A 23258-nucleotide genomic window follows, 5' to 3' on the forward strand; every position below is an offset into this window, starting at 1 on the left:
CTGAGAACCCTTGAGCTCAAGGTATCATTCATGTGCTTGGTGGTGGGATGCCTTGTTGTATACCAGATGTTCTGAGGTCATACTGGTTTTAGGTAAAGGTTTAGGGTTAAAAATATGTTTGATTCCCTACAGGAGAAGTTTGTTTTCAAAGTTATAAAAAGATAACGTCAAAATGTGTTTTTAGGATTACGCTTCAACATAGGTTACTTTTTTCGTTTAGGTTTGGGGTTTTTTTAACCATAAGATTTTTTTCTTAGCTCTTTCAGCATCTTAACTTCTGAACTAGCTTGTGATGGTGGCTAATGAGCCCTGAAGCTGGACTGACATGTCCTGGAGTACCTAAAGCTACATCTCCTTCTGTATCATGTGTCCTTCTTGCAGGTAATACATCCTTCTGAAGGCACTTGATAGAGTCACTCAGAACGGCTGTTCTGAGTTACTTTCCCCTCCCTGCATAAAATATGAGGAATGTCCTGACTTTCCCATCCCCGTTTCTTTCACTAGACACTGGCCTGTCATCTCATGGCAGGAGGTGAAGTCATTTCCTTCCATGTCCTTATGCTCTTTTAATTTAAGTTTCTATTGAGAATCTCACCTAGCACATCTCCCATTCTGGACTTCAAATGCTTACAAGGCACATTAAATGCACGATGTTTGTCATCACATACTACATTTTAATAGCATAGAATGTAAAACAGTGTGGTAGATGTACCTAAAGATTGAATATATTAAATTCAACTTAATATGTTTATAGCTGTTTTCTTTGTGATCATCATATGAAAAAACAACTGTGTTACTGCAGAGCTGAATTTGAGTGTTTATATTAAGTAACCTGCTCTTCCTGCTATGAGCAGTGTTAGTTTTGAAAAGAGGAGGAGGATCTTCTATGATACTGTTAAGAGTATTTTTTTAAAGCTGATAGTGTGGAAAAAAGGGAAACTCTGAGATGGCTTTTCTTTAATGAGTTATACAAATTTATTTTCAGTTGGGCGATATTTCTACTTTTTTTAATGAGGTACAAGATAGAGTCTGTACTTGTTTAAGGAGTATGCCTTCAACAAGGAGGAGTGCAAATGAGTACCAGGAGTTTAGACCGATTGCGTCATGCTGAATCTGTTGTACTGATTGTGTCTAGGTGTGTGTGGACATCAGATTTCTAATTAAAACTTCTTTAAAATTTCAAAGGAAACTGAAAGCAAAGCATCAAAACTGGTGTTTTGGGCATTATCTCTACTATGCTGCACTGGAGTTACAGTGCAGCTTTATATGATTCTTCATTTTGTAGTTAACTACTGGGTAAAACAATGTTGTTTCCCCTAGTTCTTAAACCCCAAAATTCACCACAAAGAAAGCAACTTGCAATTCCAGTTGAGCTCCATAGTCTCATCTGCACTAGCTACTCTTTTATTTAATCTTTCTCATTGTTCTGATTGTTTACTGACTTCTCTACAAAATTCTGTGTGAATGCTCTGTGTACATCAAGGAGGTGTACAAATAACTTGATTGAAAATAGCCAGTGGGTTTCAAACTAAGCTTGACAGCTACTACTTGTTTTGTAGAAATAGTGACTGGATAGGAACTAGTTATTGGTCTAATACTTAGTGCATATCAGATGCTGGAAATGTCACATATCTTTCAAATCTGGGCTTTCCATGGTACTTTTTTGTAAGCATCAGTATGGCCTTTTAGGGGGAGACTACTGCTTGGGCTCTGGTTGATAAAAGGCCACAGAAAACAGATGCAGGTTTACTCTGAGGAATTGCTCAAATGCCTTAGCTTGCAAAATGTCAGAGCCACTTGCCATGTTGCCTCTCCTCGATCACCTCTTCTAAAAATTGAAAAGTACCCTCTGAAAGAAGCTTCTGCTTAAAGTGAAGACCAGGAAGCTAAAAAGACACTCTAACCACTTCAGTATCTTCTCTCTCAAACTTGCTTTCTCCTATGGGTATTGAAGAGTTTTGAAATATCTTGAGAGTTGATGAATATCAAAGTTGCACACAAGAAATCTTGTACAGTGCAAGACAGCTCTCATTATAACCATGTCGGGTGTCTGCCCTGCACTGCTGCAGAGTTCAGACCCTCAACTTGTGTTTTGCTGAGTGCAGAAACCACATCAAGGTACATGTAGGTCACATGCAGAGTGCAGCTGCTAGAAAGCTAACCAGGTAAATTCTTTGTGGTCAGGGCAGCCTGCAGCTTAGTGCAAGCTGTAAAACCTGCCTGCAAAGCTAGGACAAAGCTGTTGACTTGAACAAAGCTCCAAAGCACTGCTGGCGAACTGGAAAGAGCTCCTGTGCCTTTGCTGCTTTGATATATGCTTAAACATCTTAGTGTAAATTTACCTTCATGAGCCATCTATGCTGAGCTGAACCAGAGCAGCCGAGGTATGAGCATGCGCTCTATTTTTTGTGGACTCTAAAGTGGGAGATGGATAGTGTTCTGGAGAAGGGTGCCACAAACCTGAGCCTTAAGTTTCAGTTAAAAAAAACCCAAAAAAAAACCCCCAAAAAAACAACAAACCAAAAAAACCCCAACCTAAATCTGGAGCATCCTTTTCTTTTGTATCATTTTCAGTTTCTCTTTCATCGTGCCTCTCTCTGCTCTTGGAATCTTTGATCAGATGCTTGAGTTAACATTATTAATAGCCAAGTTCACCACCTCACATCCTGAGATCTCCCCAGAACAACACAGGTGCTTTCTGCTACTGTGTGCAGCTGTAGAGAAGTAGCTGTTGAGACAATACCTGGAAGTTGTAGTTTCATCTCCTGAAACCACATTATAGCAGAACTTCAAGGAGGAACAACTGTTCTAAACCACTTTGTCCTCAATTCCTTCTTCCTGTGGTACTTACAAACATTACTGTCCAAAAAGACAACAAAACGGCAAACTGTTACATTATCCTAGTGTGATTTTTTTTTTTTTTTTTTTCCCTAGGCCATGAAAAGGAGACTTTTGTATTTGGTCTGCTGACACTTTTACTTAAAAGTCTTAGGAGTACTCACTGGGACTGAGATTGAGACTCTTCTTGTGGCTGAATTATCTAGGGCCTACTGATACAGTTTTTCCCCATTTTTTGCCCAGATTATAAATTGGAAATTTGTACTTAGTGGAAGCCACTTTCTCAAAACCTCACAGCCAATGTATGAGGGAATTGGGAACAGGAGCAGGTTTCTGAACCCGACCTAACATTGTTCTAGCATTGTGCTGCTTTGTGCTTTGAGTGAGGGAAAAGCTTTCGGGTATCTACCCCAGAAAAACTGACTTATCTGGCTAATGTAGTTTTAAGATAGCCGCCTTTGAGCTGCTTGTCTGTGCTGTCCACCAGATTAACTCTTTTGTAACAGTCATCAGGATAGTGTTGTCTCTGCAGCTTGGCCGTGTTGGCTGGTCATTTGGAGGAAGTTGGTTTGGCTGCAAGCAAGCAGACAGAGGGCTGGAGGTGGGTTGTGGAGAGTTGGCAGGAGCAGTCAACCCTGTTGCAGAGGATGGTATAGATGCCCGGAGGGTGGTCAAGGCTCAGCTCAGCTGATGAGTCAGGTTTGCAAGACTAGCTGTGCAAGGGCTTATTGCTTGAGCTGAACCCTGAGTCTTTGGTCAGCATAGTTGTTTCTTGATTTGATGTGAGGATAAAAGCCTGATATATGGGCTTTTATTGACCAAAAATTGCAGTTTATCTGATTCAATACCTGGGTTCTCTTCTGCTGAGGCAAAATAAGACAGTTGCCTAAGGCAACCAAATATGTTCAGGGTGATTGCAAGTTGTGATTGGTTAACCTCTCTGGACTTGACTGATATAACATAAAAAATGGTGTTCCCTTCTTCAGTGCAGTGCTGGTTGCAAATACATATGCATTTTGCTGATTTTTATTCTGCTTTGCCAATGTATGTTAAGAACATCTGTGATCTTGTAATAAATGAGATGCTGAGTGGGAGCCAGATTTTTCCTTTTCTAAAAACAGTGCTAATATTGGTTTCTGCTGCATTGGAATTTGTCCTGGGTATCATATAAAGCTGGATATTGAAAAAGTTTGCTCTAATCCTGTCTTCACTTGGCTTAGCTACTATGGCTGAAGGCCAGAGGTGAAGAGCTGTGTAAACCAATCACCTATCCTTAGCAGGGAGTAGAGTATGAATTCCATGTTTGGAGGGATAAGGGGAAGCAGTTGCTCTGTTCATGTCTCAGGGATGTGGAACTAAAACCAGGAAAAGCACTTGGCTTTTCCAGGCTTACTCTAAATTGGTCTTCCAGTTTCTTGCAGGAATAAGTCCAGTTTGGGTACTAAGGACCATTTGGAGGTCAAGGGTTCATTCTGTCAGTCCTTTACCTAGAAGTAGTCTTTTTTTGAGATAATGAACTGCCCCTGCAAAATGGGATGATTTGAACCTGCCATTTATATTTAATGCTGTATTTGTAATTATTTTTAGTGATAGTTGGGAGAAAAGAAATGTTAATGGCTAAGCAGCTGTATACAAAGAAACACAAAAGATTGTTCTTGGGTACTATGTAGGAAAAGGCCTAAGTTTAAAATAGAAGTATCCCATGTGCCATCTTGACTTGACTTTTTCATCACTGCTTTTGAAGCTGTCGAAGGTTTACCTCACGGTCCTCAGCAGCTTCATTTACAGAATGGTTCTTTAATGCTGACCTGTGGAACTGGTTTACCCAGTCTTGAAAGCACCAAACCCCATGTTTGGTATTTGGGAAGCTGCTGTGGGCTGAGTATCAGCACCCCCTGTGTGTTGTCTCTCAGCCTGGGCACACCAACAAAGTGTGACATCAGAGGATGCGTGTGCCTAAGTCACTAGGGAGCAAAGCCCTGGTTGCTCTCAAGCTCCTTTCCCAACTTGGCTTCACCAACAAACCCCCAGGGAGTAGGAGCAGCCAGTGGTCATCTTCAACCTCAGAAGATACATTCTTGAAAGAGTATATTTGCCTAAACTCTTTGTCTGCGGTAAGATCTCTAGACAAGGAAAACTCCAGGTACTGTAAAGCAGCCTTCAGAAAAGGGACATAATAGGTCTCTTCACCTAGGCTGTACACCTTTGTGTAGGTGAAGAAGACTGTTAGAACTGCAAAAATGTACACTTTTCAGACTGTCTCATCTGAGAGATGTGAAGGAAGGGATTATTTTCTGATTAATACTATGTTATTTCAAAAGTAACAGAGATATACATGTTGTTAAATGCAAAATTGCAGATTCAGGTATGTACTCTAAATCAAAAACTGCACACTTTTTGTTCTGGAAGTACTATACTTAATTGCTGGGGATGCTGATGGATCTCACCAGTCCATAAAACTTAATGCTTCATGTAAAACATGGGGGTGTGTGTGTGTAAGATCTTTCAAACTTTCTCTCCTTCCACTTAACACATTATCAGATCCATTCATCTGTCTCTTTCCTCTCCTCAAGCTAGTGTTGCTCATGATGTTTGTCCTCCTTGCTGTGCTAGCTTTATGTCAGAAAGCTCTATTTAGAGGCTGATTTTACTGTAGCAAAATGGACTTGCGTATGTTCTGCTGCATTTTAGCTGACTGGGAAGTATTTGTTACTGTGCATACTACTGCTGAACCATCTGTTCCCAGTGGAAACCCCTGTACATGTGTGTGCCATCAGTAAAGCTCAGCTGTGGTGCACAAGCAGACCTGATGAGGTCTGGCCCTGAGCTGTGGTGAGAGCTCCCACAGGAGCTTCACCCCACGATAGGTCTTGGTGTTGGCTATGGTTCCAAGCTGTGTCCTCTGGTGTTCACCACCTTCTCTCAGCTGTAAATATAAATGAAGCTGTAGTCTGATTTTATATGTGAGAGATGGTTGACATGTAATCTGAAATCAGAAAAAATTGGCACATTCTAATGAGCAGCAGTCCTGCCTGTGTTACTGCAAGCTGCATCAGTCAAAAGACTGTGACTGTATTGTAAACTACAGGCTTGCATTGCTGGAGGTAAATACAAATAAGATACAATAGGAGAAGGGAAACATTTTGCTTCTAGTTTTGTTTATATAGTTTTTTGTGCATCTGTTAATTTATATAGTTGCCTGTGCCAGTTTGTGGGTTTTTATTGTTTTTATTTAGCTCCCAAAGGCTTGGAAACGTCATTATTCTTGTAATATGCCAGGGCTGGAAAGAAAAGCTTTTTGTCCCATTAGGCCACTTCAGACTTCTGTGCAGTTTTTTTACTTGCTTTTAAAGATATGAAGAGCTGTGAGTATCAGACCGCCTGAAAGGTGAGGAATAAGCTCAATGCAGAATGGCTCAAGCTCTGCACGTATCTCTGAGCTGTTGTTTGTTTCTATTAACTTCTGGTCGAAGTGGTAGTGTTCGAAAGCATGCCCACCTCTTCACTTGACAAGACGGATAGTCTCTTTTCTCACACAGTGACAGAAATGTCCCTTCTTTGATTAAACAGGCATCATAAAATATATTGAAAGCAAAGGTGGTCTCCTTATTTTTCAGAGAGTAATTTTTCAGGTAGATGAGCTTAGTAAAGTCTCAGTGTTTTTTCAAGACTCAAAATAGATTGAGTTGAGGAGTGGGTGTTTACCCAAATGTTAGGCAAAACAGCTCCACAAACTGGATATTAACTTGACTGTACTGTAATCCGTGGAGTCTCATAAATGCCTACAGAGAGGTGGTGATGCAGGGAATATTATTAAGGCAAATAAGATGAGTGTGATCCTATCTCTGTGCTTTCTTGTGCTGTTAATAAAGTGATACTGCCTTTGTTACAGGAGATCACCCTGTTTGTGTTTTGAAGAAGTTTGTAAAGGACAAAGCCTGAAACGACTAAACAATTTGGGGAGTATTGTTCCCGTGTCCAAACAATGGATTTCTGTGCTAATATAGAGTAAAAATCATCAGTCCTGCCTTAATCAAAGATATTTTTGAAAGTCTGTGTACTATTGGAATTAACTGTAACAGTGTTCTTGTTTAATTTTTTTATCATTATATTTCAAGCCCAGTTGAAGGCCACTGTGGAGTCACAGGCAGATAAAGATGCTTGAATCATAGAAGTCCAATGGATACAATTATCACTGTAGTGTTCTTTGCTGTAGTTACTGAGGCTATTCAAGATGTTAATTGGACACTAAGTTTCATCTCTAGAGAAAATGTCTACTAAGTGTTTGGGACACGTTCAAAATATGCCGGATCCTAAGAGAATATTAGTTGCTATGCTTCACAGCACATTATACCAAAGATCTGTTATCTGATGAAGGAAAAAAAAAAAAAAAAAAAAAAAAAAAAAAAGCAGTGATGCCAACTACCAACTGGAATGTTTGATAGTTTTAATTAGGCATTTAGGTATTTGTTTGTTCTTCCATGTAGTGCAGTTTGTGCTGGTAGGCAGGAGACAAATTGGGGGTGAGGAAAATAGAACTGTTGTCATAGAGGTAAGAAAATAGAGTGCAGTGAAGTTTTTGCATGTGTATATAAATGGGAAATATGGGATGCTTGTTGCTTAATCCTCTGGAGTCCCGTTGGTACCTTTATGGCAGAAATTCAGTCTATTTTCAATGGGTAGTTATGGTCTAAAAAGTAAAGTAAATACAGTAGACTGCAAAGTTTCATGCATGTGAAAATAAGAGGATTAAACAATTTCAGTACTTTTTTTTTTTTTTCCATAATTGAAAAACCATACTGCCTTAGGCAGAAATACTGCTTGCAAAACTGAAAAAGAAGCAATTTCCCTTCAGCATCCAAACTCCCGGAAAAGCCTATTTTCTTCATAAAAGGCAAGAAGCGCCAGCCAAAATAACTTCCCAAGAAGGGAAGGAGTCACATATGTGGGAGCTGTATTTATCTAAACTCAAGTGATAAAATGTGATTAACTGAGATTGGAGCAACCATCATGTATGCTAGAAGACCATCAAGAAGGAAGCAGGCAGTTGTTTTGGCATTTACTTGGAGGTGTCTGGTCCTGGGACTACAGTGGGAAGGTAATGTTCCTTTGTAAAATGTTCTACTATTAGTAAAATGCGTAATTGCTCTACCCACTCCCTGCTGTCTACTCCAAAATGCTTCCTCAGATTCTTGGGACATCAGGGACAACAGAGCTATGCTGAGGCAGTTCTGAAGATGCTCCAGAATTTGATTTTTGGTTTTGTTTGTTCTAGTTTATATATGGAAGTAGATTATAAGGACCATGGGGCTGTCACATTGAAGGTCGGCATCCTTCTTTTCCACTTGGCACCACCATCCTCCAGTGGGTAGGGGAGCAGAAAGACATAGTCGCTGCTGTTGTCTGCTGTCAGCTTGTTTCTCGGCAGACCCAAATGGGCAGCCTGCTCACCCCTGAGTGCATAATGCTGCTCTGGCGAAGGTCAGTTAACATGCCTTTTCCTTGTTTGCTCATCTTTCCCTTGTTTGATACTGTGGAGCCACACAGTTTTTAATTGTGCATTACAGGAGGAAGGTGTGTGAGGGCAGGTAATGCAGCAGGAGAATCCTTTGTCCCTGCTGCATCAACCATCCTTTCATCAGCCGTGGAAGGACGTATTTCTTCTGTTCAGAAATGCATTACTCAAAATCTTTTATTTGAAAGATTGAGTTTTTTACTTACTGATATAATCAGTGTTTCGGAGGAATGACAAATTCTTTGCTTGCCTTTTTATTTTTCTTCCCCTTCTCAGTAGAGGAAGACTCCTCTGTGTTTTCAATCTTTGACTTCTAATTGCTTTGCTGATTAATCCTGTATTCCGTGGGGCATTTTATTTAAACACTCTGAGAACTATAGAGATTGAATTTCTTAATCTTTGTGTGGTAAATAAAATCTGTCCTAACCAGCTAAGTTTATCCCTGTTTAAAATATATATGGGGAGCATGTGTGTATATATCTCAGAAAAAGACAGAGGTAAAGGAAGTATGGTGATTTAATTGGGGCCAAAACCACCGTTTAAACTTGTACAGTAGGTGGTACGATCGTATTTTGTGGCTATTTGAGTCTGAAGTAAAGGATCTCCTTTTTTTCAATTGAAATATTTTCCCAACCCCTGACACAAACACACGCACACACACACACACACACACACACACACAGATGGAAAAAGGTGGGTATTCTAAGCGGATTGATAGGTAAAGGGAAGGAAAATAATGTTCATGTCATGATCTTGCCATGTAGAATTAAAAAAAATCCAATGCAAAGATGTAAGGTGCTGGCTGCTTCACTAGTTATTTTGAAAATATTTTTATTTGTGTGTGTGTTTGTATATTTCTATATAAGATACAATACAAATAACTGGTGTTAGAGGTGGTATTATTTAAAGAGTATTTTTTTTATTAAAAGGTCATCCATCATGCTTAAAATATTATTTTCTTCTCTTACTCTGTTAGGTGCTTCCAAGTTTTGTTTGACATATGTGTAATACAGATTGGGTGTTATATCATTTTACTGTCTTGTACAATGCATTAAGAAATTTGAAGGCAAGAAGTAATGTATTTTATGCAGCTGTATTGTCTTACATTAGGAGACAATCTTGTGGAGCTGAAGGATAATTTTGAGAATCAGTTTAAGAGTAATGTGTATATTGGTTTGCTATGAAGTTCCTGTTTACTGCTGGTTATTAAACTACATGACTGGGAGATTTTTTCTCTTTGTTTTAGGGGCAGTATCTTTGGACAGTGTTCGGTGAAAGTAGGAAATATCTCCTTCAGATTCCCTTCAAGGAGGGTGATACAGGAATAGAAAGTTCCTAGTAATGAGAAAAGAGAAACAAGTATTTTGGTGTTGGGACAAGAAACAGCTAGAGAAGGTTGAAGAATTGGGTCAGAAAGCTTGATGCCATCCTTATGATTTGAGGGAAGGAATGTGGCCTCACCGCAGGATATCCCCTTTAATCAAGGGGTCTGGCAGGAGCAGAGGAACCTGAGACAGAGTAAGTTTAAAGAAAAAAGAAAAAGAAAAAAAAAGACAACTTAGCGTAACATTGCAGTTTTATCTAGTGGTGAAGAGAGCTCAGGAGGACTCCTCTTGAACCCTGAAGAACTTGCCAGGGGACTGGAGAATGTGAAGGAGGGTTAGACTTTACCAGGTTTGGTTTAGCTTGGAGAATCCTTTAGGCTAGATCACAGGCATGGGCACCTTAGCGCTGCAAGTCCCCAAGGAGAGATCATGTATTGCTGAGAAGCAGCCAGGAGAACGCCTGTACCAGGTTGGCAACAACCAGGACTTCGAGCTGCCCAAGATCAAAAGGTGCTTCAGGTACATCTGCTAGTCTCTTTGCAATCCAGGGGCTGGTGTTCAGAAAGGAACAGCCCTCACCCTGCCATCATCATGACTCTATGATGCTGATGCTGTGCTGTTGTCTCTGAACAGAGGGAGGGTTTGCCAGTTCACTGTCCTTTTCAAGTTACTGGGACTTATTGTTACCAACATCCTGGTTAGCTAGTTCAAAAACTGTGTGGACTTTTCTGCACTACAGAACAGTCTTTGTAAATAGTCTTGCTGCAGAAGAATGGTTAATTTTATTTTTCCCTGAGCGCAGTAGAAGCCTTTTCAGCGTATAATACAGCATGTTTGAAGGTTTGGAGAAAGATCTTTTGAAGATGAATGATTTTTAATTATGGTGTTTGTGGTGCATAACAGCAGCTATCTGTACTCATCTTTTATTGCAGAATTATATTTCAGGTGGATCATATGGTGAAATAAGAATGGGTTTTGTTTTTCTATACAGGAGAAAGTGTGTAGGAAAAATGAATTTTTTTTGTTTCTGTGAGGTTCCTGCAAACTTCTCAACTAGAAGGCCATAGTTGAACATTCTGTCTGTCCAGCCCTGGAGACCTCACAGGACTGTCCAGGAATTCCCGAGTCTGCAGGTTGGGTTAAACTGCTCCTCATTGCAGGTCTTGTCCTGGCCACCAGGACAGTGTTCATGCTAGGAAATACTACAGAAGCAAATGTTGGCTTCACTGTTTGTCCTGCATTTATGCATGTTGTTTCTTGGCGTGTCCCCAGCACAGCTGTGGCCTGTGCAATCTGACACTTTTCCAGATGATACCCAGGAGCAGCCTGTGCAGCATTGGACAGCTGGGATGCAGACACTCAGTTCTGGGAGACGATAAAGAGTGTAGCTCATACCCTTTGGACCCTGGGCTGGAGAAGGGCCAGTTGTATGTAGCAGAACAGGTGTAACCCAGGATCAGGCTTGTACAATGGAGCAGATGCAGAGTTTGCTGCTGGCCGGCCAGTGCTACCATGGTGCTTTCCCTTCACTGGGCTCAAGGTCTCCAGCCTTCTGCTTGGCTGACTGAACTTGTGAAACATCAGGAAATGGATCTGACAAAATAAGAATTCTGTTTATGGCGGCGGGGGTGTTTGGGCAAATGAACAAAAAGTTGGAGTGATGGACCTGGTATAGGGAGAATGCAAAACCTTGAAGCGGAGGATGGGGCCACATGTGTTAACAAGGTGCCCTTGGAGCCTTTTGCAGCATGGTCTAGTCATAGGGATGAATGTAAAAGTTGGAGAGGCAGTTTTGGTACGTGTTCCAGCTTGCAGTTAGGGAAAGTTTGTATTTCTTCTATCAAGCCACTCTGCCAGAGTCCTAAACAGATTTTTATTCTTTAAAGTCCAGATTTAACTTTTTTTTTTAAAAAGTACACTTTCTGTAAAGGAGCAGGTGGAAGCTGCACGCAGACTTACCAAGCAGACTTTTGGTTGCAGCCTTGCATTCTGGCCCACCCTTGCTCTGGGTTTTGCAGATTTTCAGTCAGGAGAGAGGCATGTTCTCAGATGGGTTAGAGGGATATTTCTTCTTCCCTTACCTTGAAAACTGACTCCTCCTGTGCTCTCTTTACTGCCCCCACCCCAGTTAGCAGGAACGCTGGTCTTCAAACATGTTGATGAATGCAGGACAGCCTGTGTGCATCTCTTTGAAGATCCTGGTGCCACCTCTTTGTGGCTTTTCCCAGCTTAACAGCTGTCTCTTGATGCTACTCTGGAGGTATTTTGTCCTTGGCAAATGATTTGCAAATCCTTTCCTGCTACTTGTTGATCGTTTTGAATTGAGAGCAGATTAATGATTGTTTGTCTAGTGGCAATGTTGTCCTCCTAATAACAGTTATCCAGCTTTCTTGTGCTTGTCTAAATATCATGTGCTCAGATGACTCCAAAGGAACATATCTGGGTAGTGTGCAAATGTCTAAATTTAGCAATAATAATCTCTAGCTTTCAGTAGAAGAAATTACTAGATACACTTCTGTTTGTGCAGAGTACACACTGAGATAAGTCTATATTGACATCTGGTTTAGTACTAATTCCTGACTTCTCCCTGGTACTTTCAGAAGAGAATAAATTTTTCTGTAAAAATCTCTGAACTTGACTTTGGCTTCTGTTTGTGGATTGTTTTTTTTTTCCCTGTTATGCTAGAGAATTACATAGTTTTCAGCCGCTCTCCAAATTGCCAACTTTCTGCTCCACTGAAGTTACTTCTGGCTTCAATCCCAGTATTTTGGGGGAACAATAGATCCTATTTTAGCCTATACAGATTTAATTGCTGTGAATAAGGTTGACAATTATCTCCTTTTGTGTTCTGAGAATCCCACCAGCTGTTTTAAAAGCATTTACATTGCTGCACCATGCTAAACTCACTTGTCACATCAGGACCTATAATGCCAAATTTCAGGCACCTGGTAATCTGTCCTTGCCATTTAACTTTAAAATATTTTTTGCTGCATTTAATTGTTTCTTCTACTTCCACTTGAGCTTTGGTTCTCTACACTTAGTCATGCCAAGGGACTTCTATACCAAAGATGCATTTGGAAGAAAGGGCATTTCAAATAGCAAGAATACCTGTTGAAAGAGAAGCTGGTGGGCTTTTTTTATTGGGTGGGTGGTTTTTTGGTGGTCTGTTTTTGGTGGTTTTTCCCCTTCCACCCCTATAAACTCAGGCACTGAAGGTGTGGGAATCATTTGACCGTATGCTGACAACCTACTGTGTAAGTGTATAGGCTCAGCCTTATTGTCAATGAAGAGGAACAGACATTTCTGTTCTGTGCTAATCTAAACGACTCAAATAGGTCAGATGAATCATGCCCCCAAATATCCTCTTTGCTTATAAAGTCTGGGTGATTGGCTCTGATTTAGCTGTCTGCACTGTAGACATCTGACTAGATCTCACTGCTGGAGACCATACTTGTAGCAGCAGTCACGTGTAGGTGACTGTAGACACATGCAGAGATTGAAGAAGATTAAAAGTATTTGGCTTCTTGATGCAGAGCCACTGCAAGTGCCAAGGTAAAGGTGATCTGGGCTTGACTTCTCGAAGCCAAAGGCAAATCTGAGTGGATTTTCCTGCAGATCAGTATTTCATGTCTGCAGTTACATATCACTAAACCATGGTGCACCATCTTTTTCATTGCTAGCTTCCTAGACTTGTAAGATACAAATTCATAATTTTGTGGGTTTTTTTCAGAAATGTTAGTTTAAGCAGGATCTCCCTATCACCTGCTGTTTCTGCCTCCTTATTGTCTCTTCAGTCTTGCTGTGGCAATATGTTGATTTGGGTTTAAAAAAAAAGTAATTTTGCTGCACAGTTATCCCTGTGGGGTAGCACACTGGTAGGAGGAGGTGGAGGTTGCTTACACTGGGCAAGCCAAGAGAGGGGATACTTGTGAAAGCTCACCTTTCATCCTTTGCCTGAGAAGTTGGCTCTCTTGGTAATTTTCTGAATTGTTCAGCTGTTGAATTCTGCAGGGTTTGTTTTTTTTTTTTCAGTTCAGATACAGCTTTGTTTAATGTTTATTTACAATCTTGTCAAGGGGTTAATAAATTCAAGCTTCCAGTTTCAGTCACTGCCTTAGTGTATGCTTTATGTTTGTGCAACTGTAATTATAATTTCTGAAAACAAGTTGTTCCTTGATGTAGCAGGATGCAGGGACACACTAATACTTTATTATTTCCTGATACATATTTTTACAGATCTTGACATGATTTTAATTTCCCAGTGGTCTGAGAGGTCTGGAGAGGGCTACATACAAGTAATAGGAGTCAGCTGGTTCTGGTGTTGACTTTGTTCTTGTTGAGACCTCTCTGGGATTGTGATTGCCTTTGATCATGCCATGCGGGATCCATCCCATCAGTGCTGCTTAGGTCCGTCTGTGCTGGGTTACCCTATCTCCTATTGGCCTCTTCAGGCACAACTGACTCTCCTTAGTTATAGCTGCTCTTAAAATATTTGGTGTTGGCCCTGTTTCCTATGTTTGTGCTAAGTATTTGCTAGTCTGTAGGTTTTCCAGAGTGCCTGGATGTTTTTGGATTGAGGCTTCAGTGGTGCTTTTGCTATTGACTTTGGAAGGGGTAAGATTGGTAATGGAGGCAGATTGTTGCGGTATAGCTAGAAGAAACAGTAGTGCTGGAGAAGCATGACCTGGTGCTGTGCAGCTGCTCCTGCTCTTGTTCAGACCAGAGCAAGGTCCTAGCTTGGAGCTGTTGCGCGTTTCAGGCTTCACAGGGTGGCAGTGAGCAGGTCCCACTCAGTGGCAGATTCTGTGCATGCACAGGGTAAAGCAGGTAGGTCTCTGTCACCTAGCACATTGCTCTTTCTGTGTTCCCATATGGACATGAGCATGGACAACCTGCTCTAGGTGACACTGCTTAGGCAGGGGGGTTGGACCAGATGACCTTCAGAGGTCCCTTCCATATTCAACTATTCTGTGATTCTCTGATATTGCACCTTCCAGAACTGCTCCTTAACCTTGCTGTTCCTCCTCTGCTCTTGGGTGGGGGCGGATCGCTTCATCCCACCTCCTAGCAGGAGCCCTTGGGAACAATTTGCCCTGAGGTTCAGCCCTGGTGCCTAATCAGTCTCATGTCCATGCCATCTGAGGCACAGTGGGACTGGTTGCAGCACATCCCTAAGACATGTTGTGGCATACCGTGGTAATAGGTGGTGTATAGACCTTAGAGCTTGAGTACCTTCCCTCTGGATAAAGGTAGCACATGGGGCTGGAAAGGACACCCTTGTCTCCAAACCCTGTGCACACATGCAGACAGACACTGATTTGCTCACTGCTGTATGGCTGCTCTTAGATAGAAATTCTGTGTTTGGATGTGATTCTTCTTTTTACTGGTACTGATTTTACCTGAGTCCCTATGTTGACTTTGTCTCCAAATTATTGTTGCACTTAACATTTTGCATCTGTGATGCCTGAACAACTGAGCAAAGATATTAAGCACTTTGACCTATGTTACATGAAAAATAGATGTTTTCTATGACATAACATTTAACTGAACTTTGAAAGCTTGCCTGAGAAATACTATAGGTTTTCGTACCCGGGCGCATGTGTATGTTTATCTAAAATATGTGTAAAAGTACTGCAATATTTTCTTAATCCTGTTTTTCATTAAATACTGTGACTTCTTTAATACCTTAAATTTGAGAAAGCTAGTTTTGGAGTTGGCTGTTATTCCCAAGCAAATGAGTGAACACTATACAAATGTTTTGATGGGTCAAGATCTATAAAGATTAAGGTCGCTGTTGTTTTTCTGCAAACATTTTTTTCAGGCTCAGGATTGCGATATTTCATTGGATTGCATTTAGTTTATTTTTGAACAGTTTCAAAGATGAGGTCTAGGAAAGTAATTTTAATAATAGAAGAGATTGGGTTTTGAGGCACATTTCTATGGCAAAGAGTCATTGTAGTGCTTTTTGCACGTGGCTCCTTCCTGCAGATCTGCCATTTAATGTACTCCCAGAGGAAAAGTGATGGATGTAAAACTCCAGCCCCAGGGTGTAGTCTTTCTTTAAGCTATTCTTAAAAATTGCCAACATACGAGTGGCTTTGAATTAATTTTCTACTTGTGGATACTTGGTAGTAAAGCTGTATGTAATGTTCTGGTTTTTTTGTTCTTTTCCTTGCCTTTCATATGTGTCCTTTCATACATATATAGTTTGCTATAATGACTTTTTAAGAATAAATTAGCAGATTGACTTCTTCCAGGTTATAGAGGTTTTACAATACTTGCTGCATCAGAGGGATATTGTGAATAAGGCATTAGTGCTTATCTGTGGAAATGTGTACACTCTGTCACACTTGCAGAGATTAGCCTGGGGCTAATTTAAGTTGACAGCTGTATAAAAGGGATTAATACCATCACCCCACCGCTTGCGGTTAACTTTCACACATGCTACATGTGACAGATCATATTTTTAAAAGCTTGGACCAGTTCTGCATAAGCCATTTATCTTGATTTCTCTTAACTGAGAGAGCTGAGACTGTGCTCTACAGCATTGTAGCCTAATGGTATGGGATTTACTGAAGTACTTTAAACTCGTAACTTGCTTCATTGTAAGCATAAGAAGAGCTTTTATTTTCATATAATTGGCACTGTTCTAAGGGTTTATTTTGAATGTGCTTTCAAAAGTAGAACTTTGGGAAGGAAATCAGGGAGGGGAAAAAGTGACATTTTGTTTTCTTCATGCATCCTTGCCATATGCGCTCATCTATGAGTCTACAATAAAACTTAAATATTTTTAATTAAAATTGAGCATTTGGTTGTTTTTTTTGTTGTGGTGTTTTGTGTTTTGTGTGTGTGTGTAGAAGTAGTTGGTGTAGTATTAATAATAGTATTGAGTTTGTAGGCAAAGTGAATATTTCTGAGGCCCAGATGCCCCTTGCTGTAGAGATTAGAGGTAGGCTGCTGTCCCTGCCCTTAGATCGTTTTAACTAGTGTGATTTGTGTTTTTGTCACACAATTGTGTGGGATAACTGGACTTCATATGCAACAGTTCTTTCTTTTCTTCAGCCTCAGGTGTACAAGGAGTTCTGCAGCTCATGGGAACAGGCATGGAACTGGCTACTTTACCCCGGCATTAGAGGGAAAGGAATGGTAGAACTTGGGTTCTTGTTTTGAATGTGAGCTCAAGGATAGATCCAGAGATGTTTCTCACCTAAAACAAGTCAGAATCACTATCCACAGATGAGTTTCTCAGTGTACAGTCAAAATCCAATGAACTTTCACGATCACCCTTTGTGGCTAAGGCAGAAAAGTCATGTGTGTGACAAAATGGCTGGGAACAAAATAAAGTCAAGTCACTATCACGATGTGCACAGTATAATTTCTCAAGATTGAACCAGGTGGCTCAGTTTCAAGAGTTGTCAATCCTAATATGTAAAGTGAAGTCAAGGGATTATTCACAGTCTAATGAACCACGCTGAAGTATATTCCTGTAGAAAGGTTCCTTTTCTTTTCACGCCTATTTTATTTTTAATGCTTTCTGCTTCTATTTGAAGCTCTAAACTTGTCATACCAGGCAAAACTGGTAAGCATTTCTTGCCTAATCAGCAATAAAATCTAGGAAAGCCTAGTGATGTATAAACTGGCTTCACCAGACCGAATATGAGAAGCATCATTTGAAGAACTTTCAAGGCAACTTCTTCCTGTATACCATGGAAATAAGTTCAGACCCATTCTTCCCAGATCAGCAGAATTTTGAAGTTTGCTTACTGAGGGGAAGAAAAAAGGGTAAGACTGTGTTAGTGGAAATTGGACTGGAAGGACACTGGTCAACACTAAACTCTGGGTCTCTTGCTTAGTTGTTTTTCAGCAAGCTTTGAACGGACAGCCAAAGTTGCTTTAAATAGTATGATGAGCAGTCTGACCTGGCTGTCTCTGCAATTTCAGTATGCTTTGTGGGAAAGAAGTGGTGTTTCTCTTACAGCGTCAAGTTCATCTTTGCTTTTGCAGGCTCTTCTAACCCCATGCTGATAGCCAGTACAGAGGGAGTGAGGAAGGAGAATTTGACAATTAATTTTGCCAGCTGTGTCTGAGATTGATCAGCCCTGAAGTGAGATCATGCTTAACCTCATTTGCGTCCCACCGGTCTGGCTCAGCATCTGCTCTGGGCTCACTGTCCGTTGTTTTTCTTGTGTAATACCTGTATGCTAATTATTCAAAAGAGCTGCTCATCCCTGTGTAGTGATCACAGAGCTTGCTTCATGTCAGTGACCTACAGCTGTCTTGTTCCTTATAGTCACGTAATGTTTCACCTTTTTTGGAAGGCATAACTGGATGATATGCTCCGCAATAGCATTTTGGGAAGTGCATACAAATACCATCAGAGTTGACTTCCCTTCCAAGATGTCATCGACTTCAAGACAATCATTGTTCAAAGATAAGCTTTGTTACCAGTTTACATTCATTTACACTGAACTTGTGGCCAAATTTTGAAGAACTCTTTTCTTGCATTGTTTTTGACTTCTATAGTGTTTTTTAAATTTCCAACATAAATGATATTCTACTTTTTGGGCCTTGCCTATTTTAATCCCGTATTTAGGTGTATCAGTTTGGCAGGTGTAGTAGCTTCTAGCTGGGTCCTAAGGTGACCTTGGCCTGGTATACCGGTATGATTGCTGGTACAAGAACCCATATTTTCACACTGGAGCATTGCAAGGCTCAGCTTTATGGCTAAACATTCACTTCCTCCTTGCTTAATAAAATGAAGATTTTATTCAACCTCATAGATTTATAGAACCGATTCAGGGATGGCTTCAGTTTCTGCCTGCAGTGGACAATGCTAGTGGGTGTTTTGGTTTTGATGTGAGCAATATCACAGAGTAATGAATGAATGAATGAAACTGTTTAGTCTGCTTGAAAAGCTGCCTTTCATCTGCAGGAGGAGGTGAACCGCTAGGAAGAAATCTCTTTCAAGTCAATTCCCAGTGCAGAAATAAATCTTGTGTGGGTGAAGGGGGGAAAACAGCCACCTACCTGGAAATCTAAGACTATAAATGAGATGTCACAGAAGAAGGCAGTGGCATCCACTCACATGCTAATCCATTAAGGGGGAAAAAAAAGCCAGAAATACTTGTATGAAAGGGTTTTTTATGGTGTCTTCGTCATTCTAAGACTGTGAAAATTATAATGCAAAACTGTAGGAACATACTGTCTGTTGTCTGTAGTTATGGTATTCATTCATCTGGGATACTCCTGTGTTATTAGTTGGGTTGTATGCAAGCTGATGTCATACTTACTGCTGTGGGGTAGCGCATGTGTACTGCCGCATCTGGAACGAGGAGGGAGCCTGGCTTGTTGCTCCTGTGAGCAGCTGGAGCCTGCCAAGCTGAAGGGGGGAGAGAAGGGCTCTGTGCTGCCTCATTAATTGATTCATTCACTGTCAGAACAACTTCAGGTACCCACTGCTACTCTGAACCCTGAGCCTTAAATTGAAAGTCACAATAAACAACAAATTGCCTATGGATATATCTGCTTTTTTTTACCTTCTTTTTCCTAACCCTTAAGGAGAAGAGTTTTGACGTTTGCCTGGGGTTAACAAATTGAAGTTTTTGTGGATCATATGAGAGCAGGTTTCCCAGGTAAAGACATCCTGCAAGCAGTGCTCTTTCACCTCAGTTTATAGACTGCTTCAAGCTTCTGTTGTGGGCTGTATTTTCCTCCAAGTATGTAAAGCATTGTTGGGTGTTTTTGTCGAGTTTTTTTGGGTTTGTTTTAGTCTTTTTGGGGGTGGGGTGGGGACACTTTGCTTTTATCCTCTTTTCACCTTGTGACCAGCAGGAAGCTTGTTAATGTATCTATTTGAGAAACTTGGGTATGCCAGAATTGCAGAAAGTCACTTTTATCCGCAGTAAATAAATAAAGCACCTCAGCAACAGCCCTTGGTTATCATTGCTTAATTCTTGTGATTATTGAGCGCAGCCAGTATTTCCTAGAAAAAGTATTGTTTACTTCCCCAATGAGAGGTATTTGATACTGTTAATAACCTGAAAACTGATAATAGAGGAAGAAGGAGCTTGTTCAAAATTGTATAGATTAATAAATGTTAAAGATTATGTCTGCTAATTAGATAAATGGAGTTAGATAATTTCTTCTGGGAACAAAGATAAAGGCATGGTTAGGAGAAAAATTCTGTTTTGGTGATAGAAACTTTTTTGTTTTTTATTTTTTGGAAGGCATGGATTATTTTGAAACAGATAACTTGTTTGCAGGGCTTTTCTTAATATATTTTTAATATGAAACTTTCAGCTTTGTTTGAACAGAGTTGGAGTCTTCTCTTCATTCACAGAGGAAAACATTTGACAGCATCTTTTTGTGAGATAACTAAGGAAGCAGCAGCTTGGGACCATCAACTGGTCTTTTGGTTATGGTTTTGCTTTCTGTTGCTTTATTAGAAGTGTTTGGGTCCTTGCAAGCTAGTTTTGTGTTCTTTCACTTGGCCTGTTCCACTTTCAGCTGATCCTTCCTGCCGGGATGCCTTCCTGCCTGGCATGGCTGCTTCCTCACCGACAAATGAAAGTTCATGCATCTCTCCCCTTTCTCTTTCTTTTTAGAAACATTTGTAGGTATTCTGATGTTCCAGTGTCAGACCTTGTGGGCTGCACAGATAATACAGCCTCAGCCTTAACCTGCACGATTCAAGTGCAGGATACTCAGAACTTTGCTCTGGTCGTGCTTGCATAGGATGTCTTGACCCTTGCAACAGGCCTTACAGAGAAGGTGGAACTGGAAATGCTCTCTAATACTGCAGAGAGGAACTTTGCTTTGATGGGGGAGAAGCAGGTAGGATTTGGGGTGTCCTCCTATGGTCACAGGTGGCTCTCAATTATCCCACAGCTCAACTAAACTGAGGGGTTAGGTCAGGTTCCCTGCTTACAGATTTTGTTTTTTAACTTGGGCAGGCCTAGAGCGTATGTGTGGCTAGTTCCCACACTTCTCCTGCTGCACCATAGCTCCCCAAGCTCTTCCAGCTCTCAAAATCCTTACATTTCAAAAAGCATTTTTTGTGCACACTGCTGTTGTCATGCATTATTCAGAATTTCTGCTGAACTCTTTTCTTTCACCCATTATTTTTATCTGGGTATGTTACATATGAAATTTTGCTAGACTTGTGAGTTTAAAAAAACAAATACTTGGACAACTACTTTACATTTTTTTCAGAATTTGAGATCTAGACTTGAGTGAAGTTCTCCTACTACAGCATAGTTTAGAAGTTTTGCTGAAGCAAATAAAATTTAGCGTAATCTCAAAAAGCATGGTATAGGGAGGAGTAAAACAACCAAAGAATATATGTACTGATATGAGTGTGAAAAAGAGGGCTGAATAAATATGCTTCAAAAGACTTGAGCTGGTTTTTGGTGGGGTGGTTGGTTTTTTTTTAGTCAGGAAACCATTATCAAAACCTGTTTCGGATTTGTTCAACTGGCCTATTTTGATTTTTTTTAAGATAAACTCAGGATTTTGTAATCAGTGACCTTGGCACAGGAATTTGGGCTCTGCTTGTTGAATGAAGAATAGAAGCACAGTGTGACCTACATTTCCATTCAGTCAGATGGGATTTGGGGTCTCATGAGATACCAGCAGAATGCTAATTATGAACCAAACAAACCAGCTGGCTCTTAGCTGGAAGATTTACTTTTAGCTGCGGACATGTTTGAGATTAGTCTTGTGAAGTACTGAAGTGTCCATCAAGGTTGATACAAGTACCTCTTCAAGTGTGACCAAACACCACCACCTCTCTGTGCAGGCTTCAGAAAGCTCCTGTTTGCAAACTAGGATGTATTTTTAATAGCACTACTATACTGTGAACTAAACCTTAGGATTATTTATTTATTACTGAGCAGTGTGTTTGACACAAAAGAGGCAGCTAATTCTGTAAAAAGAGGAGGTTCTGATTCAAATTAGATACATTAATTGGGTTGAACTTTGTAAAAGTTTGGATAGGATAAAAATGTTTAATGGGGGAGAGGAGGGAAGGGATGAGAAGGAATTGATCATAAATAGGTCTAATCAAACAGTTCCTTGAAGAATCATGAGGAGAGAAAACAAAAGAATGAGTAAAAGATAAAGAATTATATAGGCCTCAATCTTTTCTTTTAATTCCTCTTTCTCTGTATTTTATTATTATTGTTTGAATCCATGATAAAATGGAAGTGAGGATTGGAGTGGTTTTTGGTGGGGGAGGCTTTTTAAAGTTATGTGTTAGAAGGTAGTGCTTTATCCTAGTTTGTTCACTTTACTGGGGGATAACATTTTTCAAAGCAGACAGAAAAAGAGATATGATGGGGAACAGAAAAATCTTAGGAAGCTGAGGTATTTCCTCTGTGGAAGGAGGGGGATGGTAGATTTTCCATAAAAACTTTCAGAGGTCTAATTAAGAGTTACCTCTTGGAGACAGGAATATGTTGTTAGTTCTGCTTTGTTACTTGCATAAGCAGCTTAGATGTGGTTTTTGTCCTGGTAGGTTACAGTCTGGGAGAGCAAGAAGGAAAGACAACAGTGAAATCAGCATTGGGAAGCTGGCTGAAAGAATTGCCTCGAGGAAGGATTTAAGAAGCTGCAGAGAAAAGGATTTCAAAAGACAGCAAAGACAGATGTTTGAAGCTGAGTAGAAGGTGTTACCAGCTTCAGTGCTAGGCATCAGGCACCAACACATAGCTCAGGTTTTGAGATAAAAAAATCCCAGGGCTTCACTGCAGCCCTTTTCCAAAGTTTGCCATTAAGATGGGATGTGAGAGTAGAAGAGTGCTAGTGGCAGGAGAGGGACAGCTTTTGCCATCTAAACTTCATTACAGGGTAGAACTGGTATGACCTTATCATTAGTTCAACTCTTAAGAAGGATTTCCAAAATAAACTTAATCATCTGCTGGAGAGAGGAAAACAGGATTTTTGGGAGATAAAGTGAAATTCCAGGAAGGAACATATATTACTGACACCCCAACCCTCACATCTATTCAGTATTCAGTCTTTCCCTGTTCCTTTTGACGATGTCCTCTTCTAGCAAGGTGTTTGGTATGCAGGTTCAACTTCCAGGCATTTGTTTCATGGTCACTGATTGCCAAACTAGTTTGTTAGGTCACTTTGTTTTTGTAGCCCTTCTAATGTATTCTGTGCCTTGACAAATTTTCTTGGCAAGAGCTTTATAAAATGATACTATATTGTGCATAGCTTAACATGCTGTTAAACATCAGAATATCTCCTACAGTTCAAGTCCTGAAGTCCATCACTAAGCTTAGAAACCAGAGCAGCTCCAATACTTGAGTGATTTTTGTAAGGAACATAGAGATTTTCATATGGAATCGCTTTTGTCTCTATTTGTCTTGTGCTTTTTTTTCAAAATGGGATTGCAAACAGCTAGCAGCATCAGTGAGGAGACTGATCAGCTAAACTGAATATTAATTACCTACACTTTCTGTGCTGCTGCAATATTTTAATAGTGCTTGTAGCATTTCAAACTAAAGAGGTGTTGGTCAGCTGATTTAAATTATTTTCTGAATATATACTTCTGTTTTTCCAAATACAATAGGAAA

General features: G+C 40.3%; 1 protein-coding gene across 1 annotated transcript in view; it reads left to right on the forward strand.

Annotated features, from left to right (window-relative positions):
• The first annotated feature begins 10069 nt into the window (after window positions 1-10069).
• PPM1H (protein phosphatase, Mg2+/Mn2+ dependent 1H) overlaps window positions 10070-23258 on the forward strand; it is an 84117-nt gene continuing 70928 nt past the window's right edge. Inside the window, exon 1 of the mRNA XM_026867981.1 lies at window positions 10070-10197. Coding sequence (XP_026723782.1) covers window positions 10070-10197 — 128 coding nt within the window. The remainder of the gene's footprint in view (window positions 10198-23258) is intronic.

The sequence above is a fragment of the Athene cunicularia genome (genome assembly GCF_003259725.1).
Source record: "Athene cunicularia isolate RWA chromosome 1 unlocalized genomic scaffold, athCun1 chr1_part2, whole genome shotgun sequence".
Classification (NCBI taxonomy): Eukaryota; Metazoa; Chordata; class Aves; order Strigiformes; family Strigidae; genus Athene; species Athene cunicularia.